General features: G+C 32.7%; 4 protein-coding genes across 6 annotated transcripts; 2 read left to right on the plus strand and 2 right to left on the minus strand.

Annotated features, from left to right (window-relative positions):
- The first annotated feature begins 982 nt into the window (after window positions 1-982).
- On the plus strand, window positions 983-1,603 carry LOC112509217. Its single transcript, XM_025114073.1, has 2 exons — window positions 983-1,233; window positions 1,270-1,603. Exons 1-2 carry the CDS (start codon window positions 983-985, stop codon window positions 1,601-1,603), a joined length of 585 nt encoding a protein of 194 aa, XP_024969841.1.
- Window positions 1,604-6,530: 4,927 nt separating this feature from the next.
- Window positions 6,531-10,982, plus strand: LOC112509556 (protein NUCLEAR FUSION DEFECTIVE 4-like). Its single transcript, XM_025114562.1, has 3 exons — window positions 6,531-6,969; window positions 7,868-8,763; window positions 10,131-10,982. The coding sequence occupies exons 1-3, from the start codon at window positions 6,643-6,645 to the stop codon at window positions 10,594-10,596; spliced, it is 1,689 nt and encodes a 562-aa protein (XP_024970330.1). The 5' UTR covers window positions 6,531-6,642; the 3' UTR covers window positions 10,597-10,982.
- Window positions 10,983-11,952: 970 nt separating this feature from the next.
- On the minus strand, window positions 11,953-12,710 carry LOC112510079. Its single transcript, XM_025115364.1, has one exon. The coding sequence runs from the start codon at window positions 12,681-12,683 to the stop codon at window positions 12,051-12,053; it is 633 nt and encodes a 210-aa protein (XP_024971132.1). The 5' UTR covers window positions 12,684-12,710; the 3' UTR covers window positions 11,953-12,050.
- Window positions 12,711-15,229: 2,519 nt separating this feature from the next.
- LOC112508505 (amino acid transporter AVT6E-like) lies at window positions 15,230-16,708 on the minus strand. Of its 3 annotated transcripts, none has more exons than XM_025113141.1 (2): window positions 16,645-16,708; window positions 15,230-16,545 (listed from the first exon to the last, which is right to left on the minus strand). In XM_025113141.1, exons 1-2 carry the CDS (start codon window positions 16,706-16,708, stop codon window positions 15,230-15,232), a joined length of 1,380 nt encoding a protein of 459 aa, XP_024968909.1. The 3 variants fall into 3 exon arrangements, with proteins under 3 accessions (XP_024968909.1, XP_024968908.1, XP_024968906.1); XM_025113140.1 differs by having other exon boundaries at window positions 16,585-16,708; XM_025113138.1 differs by having other exon boundaries at window positions 15,230-16,708.
- Window positions 16,709-23,940: the final 7,232 nt, after the last annotated feature.

Consider the following 23,940-nt stretch of genomic DNA (forward strand, 5'->3'; position numbering starts at 1 on the left):
AGGTATGACTGGTGTCCGAGTTAGGCTGTAGAGAAAGAGTGTGCTACAGGTAGTGGCGATGACGGTCCTTGGAAACATCTCTTGTCCACTTCTATTTACCCAGTTCATATCTTTGTTTTTTTGTGTTCCACGGAGGAATTCTATCTCCTCAATCTTAGGATACCATCTAAATAACTATAACCATAACACGGATGCAAAAGGGTATGGTGTGTTGCAGATGATGGTGAAAAGGACAAAAAGTGAAAATGACAAAAATGCACAACCTTTTAACAGGAATAGTGATTACGCATCACTTTCAGAGAAAAACGCAAACCAAAGGATAGCTTCTTGAACTTATTGAAGTTTAAATTCCTTTTTTAAAGCTTGTTTGGTAATTGTTGAATGATTTGGTGTAAAATGATTAAATGATCAGAATGATTAAGTGGCTTTCATGATATAGTGCAAAATGAAATATAATTGTTTGGTAATTATTTACAATTAAATCATGACGTTTAATGGTTAAGGGAGGCTTAGGTTACAAAATTATTTAGAGGGTTTTAGAATCATTAAAAGACAAAAAAAATTACCAAACAAGATTCATCTCTTAATAATTTAGATATTGTCGATTAACAAAACTATTAAGAATTAAACAAATAAATCATTAGATTTTTAAATAGAAGTCAAGGACCAAAATAAATCTTGGGAATTGGAATGACCAAATGCTTTAGCCATTAACTGCACGTGAGTATCACGCTGCCAGAGAGCGTGAGGCTAACTGCCCGTATCTTAACTTAACCGACAGGGACCCCACTTTTAAACCGACTTGCATTACGCCACCAGAGTTAATCTTAATTACGATATTTTGCCATTGACTCATCTATATAAACGATGTCTCCGGTTGCACCATGTTTGCCGATTTCAACTCCCGCTTCAATTTAAGAACCCTAATTCCCAACTTTTCAACCTCTTCACTAAATTTGTTCCCATTATTGCTGATTCGATGATGGCATCTTCAAAAGCCAAATCTAATATCATACGTGAAAAGATTCAACGATCAATTTCGCCTTCCAGAAGCTTCTGTTCCTCCACTATATCATCGTCTTCCTCTGCTTTCGGTTCTCCAATGACCAGATCACTGTCGCCGAATCGCACTAGTGTTGATCACCACGGTTACGTCTCATCGTCTCCATCTGTTTGTTTCTCTATCGATCATCGCAACGCTTCTTCTACTGGTCATAATTCCATTGCGTCTTCGTCGCCCAGAGAGAGGAGTCAGACAACTAATCACAGGAACAGCAACAAGGCATGGAGTAATGGACAGAAGAAGACGTGCATGTGTTCGCCGACGACGCATCCTGGATCGTTCCGGTGTAGTTTGCACAGGAATGTGAGTACAAGGAATGGTAATCAAAGCAACGATGCGGTGTCGTATCACTCACACAAATTATACAGCCGGAGATCAGCTATGACGAATTCGGTTGTGAGGATTGGGACGGTGGAAGGCGATTTGGTAAAGCGATCTTTAGCGTCTTTGATTCGTCCATCGTCGCACCAGCAAAAACGGCGAGGTGATTTTCAACCGAAGCCTAGTCGACTCTCCTTCATGTCTAAAGCCGACGAATGACAAAGGTAAGCCGTTCACTACCAGTTTTTGAACAAAAGTTTTAGTAAATTCTTTCGCTAGAAACCCTAATTGCATCTTTTGAACCCTTGGAGTTGATTTCTTTTAGTAGTTTTATAGATTTGGTAGAGCAAACAAAAGGAAGAAGATAATCAACTGGTATACTTTAATAAATAGTCTGAATGTGTTGGACATTATGCGCCTCTGCTTACAATTCTCGAGTTTCCGGACTCAAGAGAATCTAACCGCCTTAATGGTGTTTTTGGCAACCATCTGCAATTAAAAGTTTAATAATATTTTTTTGAACTTCTTTGATTATAAATTTATAGTATGTATATCTATATCTATATTATATTATAAAGTATCTAACAAAAATTCTTAAAAATCATTTTATATACATGAAGTAACTATTATTGATGCATATTACTTAGAATTCAAGATTAAAAGTAAATTGTGTGTAAATATAATTTATTAAACTTCATGTTTGTATTCGTGTACATTAATTGTAGAAAAACATGATCAAATACATGTAAATATCTTATTTTAAATATAAAAAATCTAAAATATAATTATTATAACAATTGATTGATTTTTAACAGAACACTTAATTATTATATTTATTAAAAATGTATTATTAAACCTAAATTAAGTTTCTTCGTTATGTTAAATTAAATTATAATAAAAAATTTGAATTACAAAAAAATACACAAAACAAGAACTTTTAAATAAGTTAATTTGATACTAATATCGATGTATTTTTCAAATTTATATTTATATTTTATTCAAAAACAAAAACATTATCGCTTTCTCAAAACCACATAAAATTGTATTATATCGACATAGATAAATAATAAAACGAAACACTAAAATCGAGATAAATCTTGATGCATTGCACGAATATCCTTCTAGTTTTTATAAGATTATTAGTTTTATATGATATAATATGTTTTTTTTAATTAAACATGTTCAATTTTCATAAATATGCTTTTTTGATCGTATAAAATAATTACTTTTAAGATCGATATACTATATATAGAGGACGTTTTAGATGTAAACCGCATAAATATTAGAAACGATTCAAGCATGTTATTAGGAAATAAAAATCGAGATATTTATGGAAGATAATTATAATTCATTTATTATGTTGAGTTATTTATGGGAGATGATATGGTTCATTCATGATGATCATTGTTTTAAATTTATAAATTAATTGATATAGATTACATAACAAGATATTCATTATGATAGATGAATGGTTAAGATTAATTTGAAAGGTCTTCTATATATGTAATATCTATTTATCTGATTTGATATAGGTTTTTAAATAAATATTAAAAAACCCAAATAGAAGCAACTAGTTGCATTTTACTCAATTATGTTTTTTTAATAGCATAAAAGCATGGCATGTCCAAGGGTGTTTGGGATTGCTTATAAAAATAACTTATTGACTTATTCCGGTATGATATCGGTAATAAGTCTTTTTGAGTGTTTGGATAAACAACTTATATCGGTGTCAAACCGGTAATAATAAATTTTTGAAGAAGTTAAATTCTTCTGACTTATAATAAGTTGATAAGTGTTTTTGTATAAAAGTATAAACTATTTCAAATAAACAATCACGGACACCTTTTAAGTTGTTTTCAAATAAGCAATCCCAAATTTCATCTATCATATTACTTCCTTAGTTCCTTACATGGTTGATGGGTCCAATAAACATAGGTTTGAGGCCCAACCCATTTCAGCCATGGTTAATTGGGCTTTGTCATTTATTAGCCCCATAACTATCTATGGGTGGGGTACAACATTATTTTAATCCTTGGTCCGTTTAATGGTATCAATAATTTATAGATTATACTAAACTACAACGTTGGCCTTCATGAGGTCCATTGAGTGTAGAAGCAACAATTATGTTAGGGCTATCGCTAGAGAAAGGGTAAGGGTGTGTTTTGGATCGTTGCAGGCATCAAAGAGGGTGCTTGCATTTGCTTGTCCTCGTATGGAGAGTGCTCGTATAGATTTGGGATCATGTGAGACCAATGGTTTTTCTTAAAATCCGTAAGACCAATTCTCAACCCTTGGATTAGATCTACAATATGAACATTCATAATCACAAAATTGCCACGAGACTTTTTAATAATCACAAAATTGTCATCGTACAACTTTAGACCATTAGATCATTAGCTTATAAAGTTTATCAATGAACATAAATTGGTCTTATGTGTCTCACGAAAAACATTTGGTCTCACATGAACCCAACTATATATATATATATATATATATATATATATATAATACTTACAATTCCTTAGTTTTTGATCGTCTTTTTCAACTTACCTTGTATAAGTTATATGTTCTAGTTTTTCTTTGGTAAATAAATTACATAGGAAGAAACCGTTTCTAACCACAACTTCACCATTTTACTTTTCATTCAACTTAACACACATCAAATTGGAATGAATATAAGATAGAATTGATCAAACAAAAACACATATAAAAAATGATCCATTTACTTTACAAATAGGGTAGGTACAAAAAAATATCTTTTAAAAAGCAACCCGACACTTCAGATATTCTTTCTAATGCTATCACACTTTATCTTTTTACCAAAAACAATTCATTTGATAACGACTAACATTTACTTGTTACTTAATATTAAAGGGAAATTTGAGCCTTTGGATCCCCCTTCCAGCCCAGATGAGCGGTATGTACAACGACATATAATTATTTTCCTTTAAAAAAATCGATAAATTTTTCCTGATCGACATTATATAACGACAAAATTCATAATTACTTTTTTTGGGGGTCAAAAAATCAATTTCGAGGACTTTAAGGAGTAATTACTTTTATGAAGAAGGGTTCTAACACAACACTTGTGATTAAGAGTAGGAGGAACATCAAAATATTAAATATATAATCACTCTTTTTAAGAATATTAGACACGTGTATCACAACAAAATTATATCATAAGAAGTCTTCAGTTTATCAAGGTATTACCATATTAATATCACAGCAAAATCACATTGTCATCACATCAATGGAGACATCGACATAAAGTCTTCGATGATACTGGAAACATTTAAGAGATAAAGATAAATTTAAGATAACAGAAAATTGTTAATAAATACTAATGTATTTTCATTTAATTTGATTTTTATCATACGTTAATCAATTTGAAGGCTCATAAATGTTCTTATATTTTCGTAAAATATGAGTGTTTTCGTTTAAACCTCGCCTACTCTTATAATATATGTAAATAAATATTGATTTCTTGATTTTTAGGAGACTTGGACGTGATAGTTTTTTAGTATTTTGAAAAGTCTAAACTTTCGATTTTTGAAGACAAAAATTATTAAATTTAGACAAATAAATATAAAGTTATTACTTAAAAACCAAGTATCTCTTGTCCTATAAATTGGAATCAAATCCAAAACTTGTCATTTTGCCTCCACATAAGATCATAACGAACTTACTGATATTGAAAAATCAACAAATAAATTATGATTAATAAGAAAAAATGCTACTAGAATTAAGTTTTGTTAATAGCTTAATGAGCTTAACGAGACTTATAGTAAATTTGGTCAGTTATATACATATAACTGTTTGAAAATGTCTTAATAATATAGAAAATAACTTATTCATCAAATTCGTAAAGAAGCTTTATCTAGAAAGCTAAAAGTTTTTTTTTTCTCCAAACTAATCTCTTATAATAAAAAAAATTACGCTTTTTTGGTATATAAAATGACTCTTACAAACAAATACTAAGAAATATATGGTCATTTTAAGAATTCGTTAAGAAACGATTATTTATTGTATATTTTGTTTTTTTTAATATATAAATGTTTTTAATTACTCTTTTCTTTTTGAAGTCTGGTCCATGGATATACGATGTGGACCCTTCCCTTCTCTCTTTTTTCTAATAATTTATGTTTTTAGTCCTTATACTCTATTAAAAATTATGACTTCCTCCCTTATAGTTTTAGAATTGCAATTTGCTTGTTTATTATTTTCTTTCTTTAAAGTTAATTTTTATATTTAAGTATAAACAGTAAAAATAATAATGAATTCAAATCATAAATACAAAAATAAAAATAAATTAAAAATCATAAAAATGAAAACAAGAATAAATTATAAACTAAAGGAATAAAAGTTGTAATTTCAAAACTACAAGTACAAAAATAACAATTTTCAAGAAACCAAAGACTAAAAACATAATTTACTTAAAATATAGGTTTTTGTCCCATGTGATTTATTTATAATTTTGACTTTTGTCCCTATGATTTTAAATTTTCAGTTTTCATCCCTATCATTTGCAATTTATTATGGTCTTCATCCCTAATCTAGTTCCTACTTTTAAGTAAAGTGATCAAAGCATTAAAGAATTGTAAAAGACAATGACCGAAACAACAATAAATTATAGATCATAATAACAAAAATAATAACATATTAAAAACCATACAAATCACAAACAACACATTTTAAATCAGATACACAAAAATCATAGTTACCAAAAGGAGAAGAAAAAACGTAATTTAAGGGCTGTTTGATAGTTGTTGAATGGTTTGGTGCTGAATGATTAAGAGACTCTAATGATATAATGCAAAATGAAATATAATTGTTTGGTAATTGCTTACAATGAAATTAAGGCGTTGAATAGTTAAAACAGACTCATGATACAAAATCATTCAAATGGTTTTAAAACCATTACAAAACAAACATTTTTTTACCAAACAAAATTCATATTTTAATGATTCAAAAAATGTCTCTTAATAAAACTATTAAAAAATAAACGTCTCCTAATCTTCCTTTATTTTTTCCTAAGAAGTCGAGTGTGACATTTAAGTTAAGATTTTTTGAATATAAAATTATTCAAAGTACTATTATTTTATATTAATTTAAAGGCAGTGCGTCGGGAAAAAAGCAAGCCGAGAGCGACTTTTTGTCCAACCCACAAACCTTTCATGGATCTTTCGAAAGCTACTACTACTTAACCTTAGTTGCAGAGAGCCACCCTCGGTGGGAAATTCTATCTTGGAGTATCTGCCATGGCCGCCGCCCTGAAAGCTGGAAGCCGACCGCCATGGGTTGGTCTTGCAGCGGCTGTTTGGGTCCAAATAGCCGCCGGAAACGCCTATGCTTTCCCTCTTTACTCCCACACCCTCAAATCCGTATTAGGTCTTTCTCAACAACAGCTCACCATTCTTGGTGTTGCTAATGATTTTGGGGAAAATGTTGGTATTCTTCCTGGACTTGCATCTAACAAATACCCACCTTGGCTTGTTCTTTTGGTCGGAGTTTTTGCTTCTTTCATCGGTTATGGTGTCATTTGGCTTGCTGTGAGTCAGACAGTTCTTAATATGCCTTATTGGGTTGTAAGTACTTTACCTTTTTTTCTCTTGAAAAGATTCAGTTTTTTACCTACCCATTTTGATTGATTTGTCTTTAGAATATGATCTTCAGGTTAGATTATATAAGGATTTATAGGGTTTTTGAATTGCGGTTGTGCAATCTGAAATATGGATAAAAGATCTATGCTTTCTTGGATCTTTATTAACTGCAGTTTATGATTTGTGTGAGGCTAGTCCTGTAGTCCATATCTAGTTTTGTGCCTCCAAGAAATCCGCCGTTTGTTAGCAGCTTAATGAGCTTAACGAGGCTCATAGATGAGCTATTAATGACATAGAAAGTGGCCTAGGGCTATTTGATTGGTTTTCCATTAGATTAATCTGTTTGAATAAATTAAGAATGTTTTTGTTTTTAATGGTTTTTTATAGATGGAAGTAGTGTCCTTTCTAATTAGGAAAGGAATGTTTGGAAAATAATTGCTTTCTGCATAAAGCCCCTCCTTATAAGCTTACTGAGTAAGTTACTATCTATATCATTATGCCATTTCCAAACAGTTGTATATAGTTAACCAAATAAGCTGTGAGTATCATGAAGCTCATTAAACTGCTAACAACCATGCCCTTATGTAGTAAGCTTCTAGGAGGAAGCTTTACGTAGAAAGTCAAGTTTTTTCCAAACATGCTCCTTCCATCTATGAAAAAGTCCTCCCAAACAAAAACTCTAATCTATACAGAGAGATTAATCCATACAAACAACTTTTTCCATACAGTACTTGATGGAAAACCAACCAAACAGCCGGAAAGGCCTAAAATTGCCATGTCCATCCTTAGTTGTTACATAAATCTATAAAGCAATTCATTTCGTTATAGAAAGTCTTTGTTTTTCTTTCTTTCTTGTGTTTCTGATACCCGATACTATTTGCAGTTGTGGGTTGCACTTGCTATTGCCACCAACAGCAGCGCGTGGTTGGGCACGGCAGTGCTCGTTACCAACATGAGGAATTTCCCGCTCAGTAGGGGCACGGTTGCTGGTGTTCTCAAGGGTTATGTTGGCCTCAGTGCTGCGGTTGTCACAGAGCTGTACACGATGGTGCTTAAAGGATCAGCTTCGGCTTTATTGCTCTTCTTTACACTCGGTATTCCTGTTACATGTTTGGCTTTGATGTATTATGTTCGGCCGTGTACTCCTGCTTCTGAAGCAGACCCATCGGAAAATGCCCATTTTCTTTTCACTCAAGGGGCTAGTCTCGTGCTTGCAATCTTTCTTTTAACGACCACGATTCTGAAAGACGTTCTGGATCTAAGCAATGCCATTTCTTACACTTTTGTTGCGATAATGGTGGTTCTTTTAATGGCACCTCTTGCGATTCCGATCAAAATGACTATATTTCCGTCTAGCAAGAAGTTTAACCGCCCAGCTGGTTCTTCGGGCAATTTGGTCTCAGAGGAGACTGCAGCCGATCCATTGATGACATCAGCTTTTTCAGCCACAAATCTTACAAGCCTCAATGAGGGCGAAGAGATCTCGGATGTCGATCTGCTTCTTGCTGTAGGAGAAGGGGCTGTGAAAATTAAGAAGAAACGAAGACCGAGAAGAGGGGAAGATTTTACGTTTCGCGAAGCCATTGTTAAGGCTGATTTCTGGCTTCTGTGGTTGGTTTATTTCCTTGGTGTCGGCTCTGGAGTCACGGTTCTTAATAATTTGGCCCAGATTGGGGTTTCGCTTGGTTTTAACGATACGACATCGCTGTTGAGTCTATTCAGTTTCTGCAATTTCCTCGGCCGTCTTGGAGGAGGTGCTCTTTCGGAATACTTTGTAAGGTAAAATCTTTATAATCTATTCGGTTACAATTTGCATTATCTTTGGAATCACTACAACGATCTTTATAAGACGTCAAATATGTCTAAATGTCATAATGATCTGCTTATAGGACTTATTTCTATAGTACCAAACAATTGTGCATCATATATAAAAGTATTACAATAAGTTGATAGGACGGTTTTGGTTTTGGGTGTGCTGACAACTTTTAGGACATTTTTTAAATAAAGCGTTATATCAATCTCTTTTTATGGGTAATTATTTGAAAAAATGTCTTGTAAAAAACAAGTGTTTTATAAAAAGTTGTGTAAAAAATACTAATAGGACACCTTATTTCAAGAGTCCCATAAACTACTTGTTAGCACATCCTATAATGTTATTATAACACTTTTACATAAAAAACACAATTGTTTGGTGGCGAAGGATCATATGAGAAGGAGAGTTAAGGTGAGAAGCATAAGAAAGGATCTGAACTCTTGATCACCTTTAATCTCAAACCCACCCATGAATCGCGTTTGATATGGGGATTGATCCGGTGCATCTCATCTCGGTGCATCTCGTCCTAATGTGCATCCAATGGTGGAGATCCATTCTTACGCATCCCTTGTTTGGTTCTATAAACTCAAGTCCTATAAAACAGTCTTTTAGAACATCTAGAGTCTGTTTGTTAGCAGCTTACTGAGCTTAATGGAGCTTGCAGCTTATTTGATCGGCTATATATGACTGTTTGGTGGTGGCTTAATAATATAGAAAGTGGCCTATTCAGTCACTTTTACCCATACCTGCCCCTCCCAATTAAAAAACACGCACCTACTTCCATCTATGAAAAAGCCCCCCAAACTGAAACATTCTCAATCTATACAAACGGATTAATCCACACGAATAACTTTCTCTATACAGGACTTCATTGGGAAAACCAACCAAACATATGCCCTTACACATATTTGGTGTCCTGTAACGCTGATTTTGTTATAGTGAATGGTGATCATGACTTCGGGGCTGTTTGGCAATTGCTGAATGGCTTGGTGCAGAATGATTAAGTGGTCAGAATGATTAAGAGACTCTCATGATATAGTACAAAATGAAATATAATTGTTTGGTAATTGTGTACAATGAAATTAGGGCTCTTAATGGTTAATGGAGATCTAGGATACAAAATCATTCAGAGGGTTTTAGAACCATTAAGAGGCAGAATTTTTTTTTTGCCAAACAAGATTCACCTCTTAACAATTCAGGGGTTGCCTCTTAATGGAACTATTAAGAGTAAACAAACAACCCCGAATCAATTTTTTGTAGATTGACATCTCCTTGGTTTGAACTTTGGTAGGGGGATCATAAGAATTGACTTAAAATTGTGATTTTGCTTCAGATCGAAGACGATTCCACGCACATTTTGGACGGTCATAACGCAAATAATCATGGTAATGACATATCTTTTATATGCATCAGCTCTTAATGGGACACTTTATGCTGCAACAGCATTGCTCGGAATCTGCTATGGTGTTCAGTTTGCTGTTATGATCCCGACTTCATCTGAGCTTTTTGGATTGAAAAATTTCGGCATAATATTCAACTTTATGGGGCTCGGAAACCCGATTGGCGCCCTTCTCTTTTCTGGGATGCTCGCTGGTTACGTTTACGACACAGAAGAAGCTAAGCAAGGCGGGTCCATGTGCATGGGCCCAAACTGTTTCCGGCTCACCTTTCTGGTTCTTGCAGGTGTCTGTGGTTTAAGTGCGATCTTGAGCTTAGTATTAACCATCAGGATTAGACCGGTTTACCAAATGCTTTATGCCGGTGGTTCGTTCCGTTTACCACAAAGCTCCAACAATTGAAGATTAGGGTTTCTTGTGATGAGTCAACCATAAAGAGAATTGTTAATGTTTTTGAGCATGATCATCTCCAAAAGTTGCAGGGCAACCTAACTTCAGTTTAATATGTGTATTGCTGATGTAAAATCAAAACAACTCTCTTCATTTGGTAGTGCTGACATGTACCATGAGCCATGTTATTAAATTTGGGAAATTTAACGAAATAGCTAATCTCATCAACCAAATTCACTTTTTAGCTCACCTTTTAGAGCCCCTTCTAAAACAGTGTCTACTGTTTGGTATGCATTTGTGTAAAGACTGGTTTTGGGGTGGGCGGATCCTTAGGGATATGTGTAAGGTTTCTTTACGTAGAAATTTGAATCCTTTAAAACGAGAATTCAGTTGAAAAAGTGACTAAAAAGTGAAGTGGGTTGTCAAGATTGGCTATTTAGGTCAATTTCCCTCTACATTTGCTATGGTTTTTTGTTTGTGGGTTTTGTTCTACTCATTTCTCGTCGATACGTGTGGAAACCTTCAATTCTCGAGGGTTATTGTGGAAAGTAATTTAACAGAGTTTCATATATTTTCACATCGTATCATATTCGAGGTTTATTATTCTAGAGACTTTGACAGTATGGTGTAATCTGTACYGTTTAGCCTCTATATTATCATACTGGGAGTATATATATATATCCGTCTAACCTTTGTTGGAAGAAGCCTGTTGAGTCCTATATCATTTAAATTGTGTAATGCTATTTACACTTGTTTAAATGTTAGAATCAGTTCAAATTTTAAAAAAATAGATACATAATTTTGACTATCTTCCAAGAACTATAATTAGAGTTGCCCAATGTTGATGCTACACAAACGCAATACAATCCCACTACCAATTGCAGCCAGAAATTCCAAAGCACCCATGACTAGTAAGTATGGCCACCATCTCCCTTGGCCCACAGGAATTATGACCAATCCTTCAAAAGCATGGGTTGACTTGACTAAATTGCAACATCACATCAAGATTAAACATAAAAAGTTTATTAACCATAACGGTGGTGTCTGATTGGTTTGAGTTTGACTCCAAAGGTCAAAAAGTATCACAAGGTTCCAAGTTCAAATCCAAAAAAGAATAAAAATCCTTTTGTGGCCACAGAGGTTCAAATGCGGTGACCTCAAGCCATCTGCAAAGCAAGTGGTCGCTTTAGGATTAGTCGGATTGGATATCCAGGTTAATAAAAAAAAAAAGATACAAGTTTATTACATAAAATATACAACTCTTTTGACAATCATCAAGATTCAAGAATACCCCCCCACCCAAATGGGTAAACTCATTTGTTAAAGTAAATACAAAGCCTTCTTAGCTATCAACTTGGTGGAAGAACATTGAAAAATAGAATCTCTCTCACCATTATAATTCTTGTAATAATTTATTCAGAACAAGAAAAAACAGATCCACGAAGAAGACGATGACTGCTACAGCTTCAAGTCGGTTTCAAATTCTGGAACAAAGTGTCCCATTGAATCTCTTGAACACCATTCCCAGATAAATAACCACCGTCTTCTTCATCAGAAGTGTCACCATCGAAACTGTCCTTTATACCTTGATCATACTGAAGACCATAAACCAATGATGAGCTCGAGATGCTGTTCACTTTAGCACTGGTGGACTTCACCATAGGATGGTAACCATTAGTGAGCAAAAGAGTGGGATTAGCTTGTTTAAAGGTGACCATTCTCCTGTTGTTGGTTCTTAACATAGCACCTCTCCATCCTGAACCATTACTCCTACGAACCAGCACCAGAGCCGAGTCATCCCGGCGCACCCATGTATGGATGTAGTTAGCCAAGGTTCTCTTGGTTTTCTTGATGGCAATCATAAGCTTTGAGATGGGGTGTGAACCACTTGAGCCTTTCTGTTTCCTAGCAAGCTTCAGTATCTCTAGCCTGTGTTTAGCTATGGAGATTCCCATGCTTTGAAGGAATTCATGGTTGAAATAAGCTATATCACCTTCTTCAAGCTCGTTACGCGATAGAGCCATCCCATATTCGTAAATAAGTGAAGGCTCAAGCCCAGCTTTTGATAGCCAAGAAAACCAGTCAATGGCTTGATGCATCTTTGCTATTTGCTAATGAAATGGAGCATGTGTGATGCTTCCAATGGAAGATGAAGTTATTTATATCAAGATTGAAGTAGAGAGGTAACAAGTAGGGGCAAAAACGACATTTCATAGTCTGCTAATGGCTTTTGAAGAGACTAAAGAAAAGGGTTTGTGGGGTATAGCCAAAAGAAACTTGTCCCCAGATCTCACTTGTCCCCGTGGTCCTACCAATCACGTGAAGACACATCATTATTTTATTTAATTCATCTGATAACGTGTTGTCATGTGATTGGTGGATACGAAAGGTACATGAAATTTGGGAACACGAGTTGTATATTTACGAAATAGGTGTTTCCGATGCCTCAAAAGTATAGGTGGGGGTAAAATGTTGCATGTGTGAAGTGAAGGGTAAGAAATCTTGATGGGGGATTGGCATCAAATCATCAATCACGGCAACATGGGTCACGGGATATACCCACCACCACTACCCTACGTTTTTTTTTTCCAATCTTTTGGACCATAACTTTTTTTTATTAAATCCTTGTCTTTATGTTCGATTTTTTAATTATAAGTTTTTTATATATGATAAACAGGGCAAGATCAATTACAAACTTAAGTTTGATCGTGAACTGCGGGACAAAGAAAATGCCATCTCTCCAAGTATTCATCATGAATAGTGTAGCATTCATCATGAATGTTATAAAAGATTTATATGACGAATAAGGTTCATTATTCATGATGAATGGGAACACTTTTCGTGCTCTCCTTTGTCCCCCGTTCACAACGGAAAACAACTTTGTAACTGAATTTTCCTCTATACACATATAATACCATCCAAAAATTTATGCACATTCATGACTCATTGTCATCTCAAACTACGTTACAAAACTATTAAGATATTCATATATGAATGGCCTATTTTTGTATAATATATATTACACGTAGATCTCGAGTATAATAAGAAAACAGATAAAAAGTAGTGGTGTATGATGCAATGCATGGCACATATGTATATATATATATATATATATATAATACTAAATATATTTTTAACAATAAAATTATAAATAATATTGAATAATTAAATTGGTACGATGTACCTCGAGATCCAAGTTTCCAACACCCTTTGACAATAAATATGGTGTCTTTCTATTTGTTTGTGTCGATCAAATTGGAATATGGGAAAGAAAATCATGTTTCATATCTATATCAAATATTAAAAGGGTGTCAGCAATCCATACACAGAGTTAACATGGCAAAGTATATAATATATATAATAATCTGTAATGTATAGTTTAATATACCGACACGAGGGGGAGAATAAATGTGCGAAAAAGAAAACCAAATCTAACCAAACCAATCTCACTAGAGGTGGGATATGAGTGCTTAATGAAAGCAGATACGACATTTACCCTAAAGAGCAGAGCGATAGAATTATATCTGTATGTGAGATGTTTGTTTAGGTAAGACATCATGATCAAGACTAGACAGGAAGATTTAATTATCCAATTTAATTTGGTTTTATAATTATGTGTTGTTTTCATGAGCTAAGGATTGATGACAGATGCATGGGGATCTATGATATTAAAATGTGAGCATGCACATTACAAATGCTGTAGTTACAAACCCTTTTGAAATCATTAGCATTTAATTAGGAAAAATGAAATTTAAGTGTATGTTTTTGGTGATTTTACTGAAATCATCGGTTTATTTTATGTAATTGGATACATAAAAAAGAAACGGGGTTGACAATTAAGCTATATAATGGACTAAGATGTGTGGAGTGCACGCTCGTGATTCCAAGATCCAAGCTTTACCATGAACTTCGGGTTTTTTAATGGTTAGACCCTGATTTACTTGGATCTGAATTGTTGGTTAAATTACTTGATTTTTGCTTCAGTTATTGGTTTCTGGTTCATCATCATTGCAGTCCAGAACTGATATAAGGTCCAAGCAGATCCCCAAAAATGGTGCTTATCAAGGTGTTCTCAAAGAATCTAAGCATTAAATCTTAAATCTTTACCAACCCAAACCCCACCAACAATTAAAGTCTCAAACTTTGATCTAAAAGATAGAATCAACCAGCAAAATCCTTTGGATTCCCAATCTTTTTCATCCACTGTATTCAAGTCAAATGGTATAAACTCATTAAGTCAACCCCCATGATTGCTTATTAGATTCAGAGGTGTTAAGCTCATAAAATCTCCCAGCTTTACCATCTCTTCATATTGTTGAGTAACATTGTTACTTGTATTGATCATCTTTTAGCACCAACAATCTAGTATCCTTAGATTTGAACAGTATAAAGCACTAAAAAATGGCTGTTTGATGAATAATGAGTTGCAACTATCATGTATTCTGAACTTACAGTGACCCTTCATATGAAGAGGGTGTTGAAGAAGCAATGAATGATTACATTTCCTTCGCTAATGATAACGTAATCAACAGGTTTGCACCAATGATCCCCGCCTCTGGAACCAATCGTCGAGTGTTATGGTTAAGTTTGTCAAACTGCAACCTACAAAAGTAAAGCTTCTGACTTCTTAACTTGCAAAAAGCAGTCACTCAGAATCAGTTTGCAGGCTATAAATGTTGCTAATAACTCCTACAACGCTAACAATGAGCGCCAAACACAACATCAACCACGACAAAAACCTCTCTCGGCTGCTCAAACCTGACCCCTGGCTGCCTAACTTTAGCGCGATAAGAGCTGGGAAAGTGTAGCCCAAGGAAACGGCTGTGGTTGCACCTGTGAACTTAAAAGCTGTCCAGATACTTGGAATGGCGGTCGATCCTAAATAAATGACCGCCAAAAGGGTGAAGGTCAAAGCAAGACACCTCTGCCTACTTTCTTGCAATGGAGCTGACCCATCAAACGCTAATGCATCCACCGTTTGCCTCAGAGAAAAATGGATCACCGGAAAAACAAGAACCAGATGAAGAATATATCCAACACGAACTATGTAGTTTAAAATTGTACTAAACTCCATTCCAAGAGGCTTATCAAAGTTAGTAAGCACGTCTGATTCTGTATCCTCTCCAAACAGGAGGTAACCTGAAATGGCAGTTGAGCAATAGACCATAATACAAAGAACAGTGGTGATCCGGCCAACTCTATTCATCTTCTGGGGCGAACGCCCTTCAAGCTCGTTGTAAATAGGCTGCAAATTGAAGTGGCAAACGAAGGCATTCGACATAATTGGAATCACAACTAACAGATCAAGAATTGTCTTTTCTGATCCGAAATTTGGTGTCATTCTTGGAGTTTCGGTTTCACCTCTAACGAGCTTAATTAGCGCGACAACAAAAGCAACGACCACGAACACGACTGCGAGAGCTACCGAAGCAGCTGAAGTTACGCTCAAAGAATCAATACGATCCAATACACAAAGTGGAGCGAGAAACAGAATCATCACAATCAAGATTACTAATTTCCGGTGATCCCAAAACCCATTGCCTAACCATTGATCAAACACACCAACATGATTAAGAGAACCCGACATCACATCACCTATGATGATCAAATAAACCACCAAAACTCCGGCGTTGTTAAGTATAATGCATATTTCAGACAATATTCTAGCTGGTTTACCAAATGCGTGTTGAACAACTTCCCCATAAGAAAGAGCCTTGGATTGAACAGTAAATCGAACGAGCAACTCAACGCTAATCTCAGACAAAATACCCATCAAGAAAATCAAGATAACTCCGACGAACAAACCCAAAACTTTCATGGTGGCCGGCAACGCCATAATGCCGGCGCCGATTACAGTTGTGGTTAAATTAAACACGGCGCCATAGGTCCCAGAATTGGCGTTTTCTTTATGTAACTTATCAGGAGAAAGATCTTGATCGTTATCATCGGTTCCTAAATTATCTATCCGGTGGGTTACAAGACCTTCTTCATCCTCGTTACGTATTAATTTAGAAGAAGCCTCTTTTTGGGATAATGTAGGGTTTTGAGATCCGTAATAACGATGATCTTGTAACTGCAATTCGACAAAAGATTCTTCGGGAACGGGTATATAACCACTTTCCATGATTCCTTCAAATGGGGGGGGAGGTATCTACAGAAAATCATGAAAAAGCAAACAAGTTTTGAGATCCATGAAATGAATGGGAGTGGAAAAAGATGCTTAGAAGATTGATGATGAAATTAAAACGGCGAGGATTGAGAAAAGGGATTGAAAAGGTGGTTGAACATATATTGACGATGAATGGAAGAGATTACTAGATCACAGGGGGACAGCATGGTGCCCGTATTTGGGAGAAAACAGAGGAATGAAAATCAAGAAATTTTCAGTCTGCAAATTGATGATTTGTATGGTTGACGTTTTGACTTATTTGGGTCCTGTTACCTCAACCCGGCCCAACTGCCCAACCCGTTTTCTTTCGTTCTATTGGGTGGGTACCACTATACTCAAACTTTAATCCTCATCCAATTTAATTTATACTATATTATTAAGCATTTGACAAAAATTCTTAAAATCTATTTTTTATGCATGAAGTATTGTTTATTGATATGTATTATTTAAAATTTAAGATTACAAGTAAATTGTACGTAATTACAACTTATTAAAGCTCTATTTTTGAATTCGTATAACTAACTACAGATAAGCATAATCAAATACAGGAAAATAAACACAAAGCATCAGACTAATTGATTTAATTAATTAAAGAAACGGTTACGACTTTATATTTATATTAAAAAATCTCTTTTATTATTTTTTAAACAAACTACACTAAAAACAATCATTTTTTTTTTTTTTTTGTTAACTTGACATTCATATTCATATATTTTTCTCATCTGTTTTTTATGGTTTTTCAATTTTATCATTTATTTGGAGTTTCTTTTGAATTTGATCCTATATATAACGGTTTCAAATAAGAACAATAATCAAATAAAAAAATAAAATAATGAATACGATCATACAATTTATAAATTTATTAAATAATGCTTTAAATAAAAAAATTCTAAAAATAAATAAATAAGAACATAATAGTTATTTATTTATATAAAAATTATCTAAGACATTTATTTAAGATTTTCTTTTTTAATATTTTTGTGATTTTAATATAATCTATTTAAAATAAGCATAATTTAATTTTCATATAAAGAAAATATCTTTTATCTAAGACGATATATATATATATATATATATATATATGAATATATATTAAATATTAGAAAAAGAAAATAATAAATTCTTGTGGTCCTATTCTCCTTCCGAATCCGAATTTTTTTGATTCGATACGGTGATTCAATCACATGTGGTACTGTATTCTTCCCATAATTCGAAAATTTGTAAACCTTTTCAAGTGTTGGAAAAATGAAACATTAGTCCTTATGATATTGTATTTTTATTTTACCTTTTCTGTAAACGTCTTAAAACCAGTAAGAAAGATTCATAAGTTCACCGGTACACCAAATCACCTGCTCCACAATTTTATTTTCGAGGCCGCAAGTTGAAAATGAATTTTCTTTCGTTCTTAGGTGATATTTGTTTTTAACTTAACAAACTTAGCGGGTGGTTAGCTTAATTGTTAAGTTATATTAATATGTTTGATTTTAACTTAATGGTAAAAGATTGACTTAATATGTTAAGCTAGCTCATCCTATCTTAATGCATTAACTTATAATTTTTTTTCCAAAATTACCCTTGTTCTACAAGTTTTAATACACGTCTCAAATAGTTTACCTACATGTATAAATTAAAATTTGTAATAAAACAATAACGTTTTATTGTTTTAAATATATTTTAAGTTATAAAATATTTGTTATAAACTCGTTGAATTCATATTATTTATGTTATTTTAAATAATTCATATTATTTTAATTTATTTATCAGATAGTTTATTTTTGTCCAACACTTATGTAGACATAAGGTTAAAATGGTAATTTTTTTGTTACTATTTATTTAGGACAATAATTTATGTTAATTTCTCCAAACAAATTAATGTTTAAAAAATATGAGAACTTAATTAATGAAAAACCACCTCTCTATGTCACTTATCTATATATCTACCATTGTCTTACCAAGTTTATGGGTTGTTTGTTTACCTCTTAATAGTTCCATTAAAAGACAATATTTGAATCGCTAAGAGGTGAATCTTGTTTGATAAAAAAAAGTTTGTCTTCTAATGGTTTTAAAGCCCTCTGAATGATTTTGTATCTTAAGTCTCCCTTAACTATTCAGCGTCCTAATTTCATTCTGAATAATTACCAAACAATTATATTTCATTTTGCATTATATTATAAGAGCTTCTTAATCATTCTGACTACTGAATCATTATATACCAAACCATTCAACAACTGTAAAATATCACCTTAAATCACCTACCAAATCCACAAGCACACCTTCACATTGCCACCTCCAAAAACATCAGTGACAAAATAGATAAATAAATAACTTATATCTTTTCAACAAAAAATTAGTTTATTTCTGTTTTTAGGAATGGCAACGGACTAGGTTCAGGCCGGTTATTGGTATCTTCGTTCTTAAAACCGATAATTAAAACCATCTCTGTAACTGTCTCGATCCCCGTCGGGAATCTTATCAGGGATCCCTGACGGGTCCCCGCGGTTTCATCGATCCCCGTTGGGGAACCCGTTAAGGGTAAAAATCCCATATTTTCCATTGGTTTCCCCGTTCACCGTTATTTATACTTGAACCCAAACCGATCTGAAAAAATTTACAATATGTTGACTTTTTACAACTAAAAGTAAATTACAGTTTTTTTTAGATATAAGTCTAAATGTCTCAAAATAATCAAACCAATTACAAACAACGTTAGATTACAGTATAAAAGTAAACAAAAATTCAAACATCATACAGCTAACATTACGATTTCACGATTAGACAAATAATACTAGATTTTTTTCGTGAGCCTTTTTTAGGGTGTTAAGGTAAAGTGAATAAAAATCTTTTAAAATTGTAAATGTTATTATTTTCGTACTTCGTTTAAACCATTGTCATTAGCATGGATATAACCAAGTTAACAGATTACAATATAATTAAATAATATATTTTGTCTTTAATTATTCATTAAATTCTTTTTGATCTTGTATTATGCACTATTAAATATTTTTGAACTCTTGGGCAGTTTAGCAAATGCTTATCTGATAAACGCTTATATATAACATCAACTTTACTGATTGAGCATGACAAAGATCAACAATCTTATCGAATCTTATTTGGTAAGAAGCATAACAAGGACCGAGAGTCTTATCTGTTGAGTGAGAAAAAAGACTCTTATCCGGTAAGCATTTACCGAGTTTGAGATAGTTACCAACAATCTATTTTGGTGGCCGATAATGTCACATGATAAAGCAAGTGAGATTAATTTCTCTTGCACGTAGGTGCTACTCGGTAAACATTTAGTAAACGACCCCTATATATATATATATATATATATATATATATATATATATATATAATTGGTTTTTAGCCTTCATTATCTATTTATCCTTTTTAAACTTTTTTATTTAATAAATTAATTTAGGGGTCGTTTACTAAATGTTTACCGGGTAAATTTTTACCGATTTCACTTACTTTACCAATTGAGCATATAATTGACAAGGACCAAAAAATTTAACCGATAAGAGGCATGACAAGGACCAAGAATCTTATTCGGTACAAGGACCAAGTGTCTTACTCTATAACTGAGGAAAAAGACTCTTTCCGGGTAAGGGCTTGATGGGTTTAAGACACTTACCAATAATCCATTTTAATGGCCGAAAATGTTACATAATAAAGTATATTAGGTAATTTTTCTTGTTGTTTTTAAAGCCACCAAACAAAAACAAAGAAAGGAGCCTACTACATAAAATCTTCAAACGCACTCAAACCTGTTGAAAAAGGCAACTTTAGTGTGGCAGAGCATTTGGAGAAGAAATCCATGAAAACCAATCTAACTTACTGTTCTGGACCCTTCTAGCAAGCCATTTGGAGCTTTTCAATTAGAATTCAAACCGCATATCCGACAACTTTCCTTTTTCTTCCTTGAAAACTAAGTTATTTCAATGAGACCAAATCAGATATAAAAGAGACCACACTACTGACAGATGTTCACCCAATAAATGTTTGATAAACCAATCCTAACTTCTTTTATCTATCAAATTTTTTTGAACCCTTAGGGGGTGTTTGGGATTGCTTATTTGAAACAACTTACTTTTCTACAAAAACACTTATTAACTTATTATAAATCAAAAGGGTTTAACTTCTTCAAAAACTTTTTATTACCGGTTTGACGCCGGTATAAGTTGTTTATCCAAACATTAGAAAACAACTTATCTTCGGTGCCAGACTGAAATAAGTTAAAAAGCAGTTTTGATAAGCAATCCCAAACACCCCCTTAAGATTGGTATCTTTGAGAGGTTTTGAAAAGGGAAAATCGACCCAAATAGTTCTTTCTCTCTTCAAAATATGTCTCCAGCTATTCATCTCTACTTTTACCAAAATGTTACTGCCTCCACAAGTGACAGCTCCTCAATTTGCAGAGGGATCAAGAAGTAAAAAAAAAGTTCTAAACATGCTTCGAAAAACGCAGGGGCCAAAACTATAAACTTATTTAAGCACGTCGGCAGGTTGCGGACTATTAATTGCAGATCTAACCCCTATACTTATGGATCATGTTCATAAACTTTTTTATTTTTTTTATTTTTTTATCCTTCCATAAATTAAGAAGTTATCATTTATGAACGTAATAACATTTTGATAAAATGAAGAAAGAAATTACCAAGAGACTAAATTTAGGAGAAGAGAAATAGCTATTTTGATCATGAAAGGCAAGTGGGCACGTGTCAAGGGAATGGCTGTCCACATCGGCTCAGCCAGCCAAGCTGAATAGAGTGAAGGCAAAAGCCTCATTATCGGAAGACGGCCCCATCATTTCGTGCTTTAATTGAGTTGCTATATAATAATACCGTACAACGATATATCTATATATATATACACGATAAATTGGTTAACTCGCAAAGCGCGTTTTGGAAACAGCGACCACAATGACGTCATCGCCAACCCACCTTCTTTAATCTAACATCCGCCACCATCAATTTACTTTTCTACAAAAAAATTAACAAAGTTTATATTTTTAATATAATATCCTTTTTTAAGGCCAACATTTGTATTAGAGACAACAATTTTTACTAAAATTGGAAGGATATTTGTATAATGTAACGAGATAAATTTTTATTTTAATGTTTAATTTTTTATTATGTTTTTATCGATATAATACGATCTTATATTGTTTTGAGAAGGTGATAATGTTTTTATTTTTGAATAAAATATAAATTTGAAGATAGCATAAAATTAAAAAAAAAACAAATCGATATTAGTATTAAAATAATTATTTATAGTTCTCGATTTTTTATGTAACTTTTTAATTCAATTTTTAATTATAAGTGAATTTAAATTTAATAACAAAGTAATTTTGTTTTTGGTTTAATAATATAATTTTTTATAAAGATAATAATTAAACATTATGTTAAAACTCAATGGTTATTTTAATTATATTTTATATTTTATATTTTCTATATTTAGAATGAAGGTTTATCATGTATTTGATTATGTTTATCTGCAATTAATTACACGAATTTGGAGGTTTAATGATGGTCGATGGGAGGAGGGATATTGTCAAGATGATCATATAAGTATATTAGATAAAAGAACAAGGATATATAAACACCTTTTTATAAAAGAAAAAACAACGTAACTGAACACCAAAAATTGGAAGTAACAAGTTCACATCAAAGCAACACGGGTCGAAATGTACATTTTTAAAGTGAAAGGTATCGTATTTCACTCACCGGCCAATTAAGGATGTAGTCGATACAAAGCATTCCCTGTTCGCAACCTGCTGTCATAAAGTAATTGCATTTTCTATGTGGATGGCACCTGGCCGGTGTTCAAAAGGTGCGCCATGACGTGATATGGCGCAAAACGTGTCTCCGCAAGTGGCCCATAGCGTTTATGTAAGACGTGGCTCACGTCATGGTGAGCGGTTTTTGTAACACGTGATCTTTTTTCCAAAAATAATTTTTTTTTTGTGTTTTACATTTTTAACTTTAGATTTACGTTTGTATAGATTTAACTAATCACATCACTCACAATTTCATAAATTCGTAAACTTTATAGACTCGCGGTTAAAATGAAGTTATAAAATTACATTTCTTATGTCTATTTTAAATATTTAAACAAAAACATATTTTTATAATAATAATTTATATCATTTTTCTTATTCTAATATGAATGTACATTTTTTTTAGTATCATTATCTGATTAGACAACATATATCTATATATAATTTTATATATGACATACAAATTTGCCGTCTTATATCAACCCTAAAAAACGTTGTCTCTTCGTCACGACATGTAAGCCTCAAAGCTTGACATCGCCGTTACATCACGCTTCACGCTTTTTTAAACCTTACACCTGACTTATAAATCTATTTTAATTTGATATTAAATAAATGAAATAAATTTAACATCCTAATATTCAATTATAAAGTCTTCTGTTTTATTAAAACTTTTTTTTGTTTATTTTATTTATTTAGTTGTATATGTATATTCACAATATCTTGAAATTAAAATTTGTGTGTCTGGGTGTATGATTAAATTAAGCTGTAAATTGCATTAAATTAGATAAATAAACTATATTACATAATTTATTAAATTATAAATGATTAAAAATATATTTTTCTAAAGGGTATGATATTTGTATTTTTTTTATGTCAGAATCAAGTCAATTCATATATCGTAAATATAAAAATGTCTCCAACAGATTTTTAAAAATTTTAAATTAAAACCGAGTTCCAACAAATTCCTTAAAAATATCTCTAAAATAAAGAAAGTAGAAAATAAAATGGTTTTTTTTTTCCAAATAAATAAATTATATTAATAAATTATGGTTGAATTATAAATTATAAAATAGGAGTGATGTGATAATGAGTTGTAGCAAAATATCCAATTGAAGTGCAAATATATGAATGGTTTAAAATCCACATTCTTGATATTTGTCTCATTTTCAGGAGTTAACGTCACAGAATTAAAAACAAATAGAAAAACGAAACAATCGACGTTGACTTCCTCACCCCCATTCAATGAATATGTTTTCCCATAAATAAATTAATTTAATAAAAAAAAAAGATGCATTAATTTCAACCAAGTGGACATTTTGCTTTCACCTCATTTTATATATATATATATATATATATATATATATATATATATATATATATAGGGGCCTAATCAAATGAGAACTAATTAGTT

Source organism: Cynara cardunculus, assembly GCF_001531365.2.
Source record: "Cynara cardunculus var. scolymus isolate 2C chromosome LG 3, CcrdV1, whole genome shotgun sequence".
In the NCBI taxonomy this organism is placed as follows: Eukaryota; Viridiplantae; Streptophyta; class Magnoliopsida; order Asterales; family Asteraceae; genus Cynara; species Cynara cardunculus.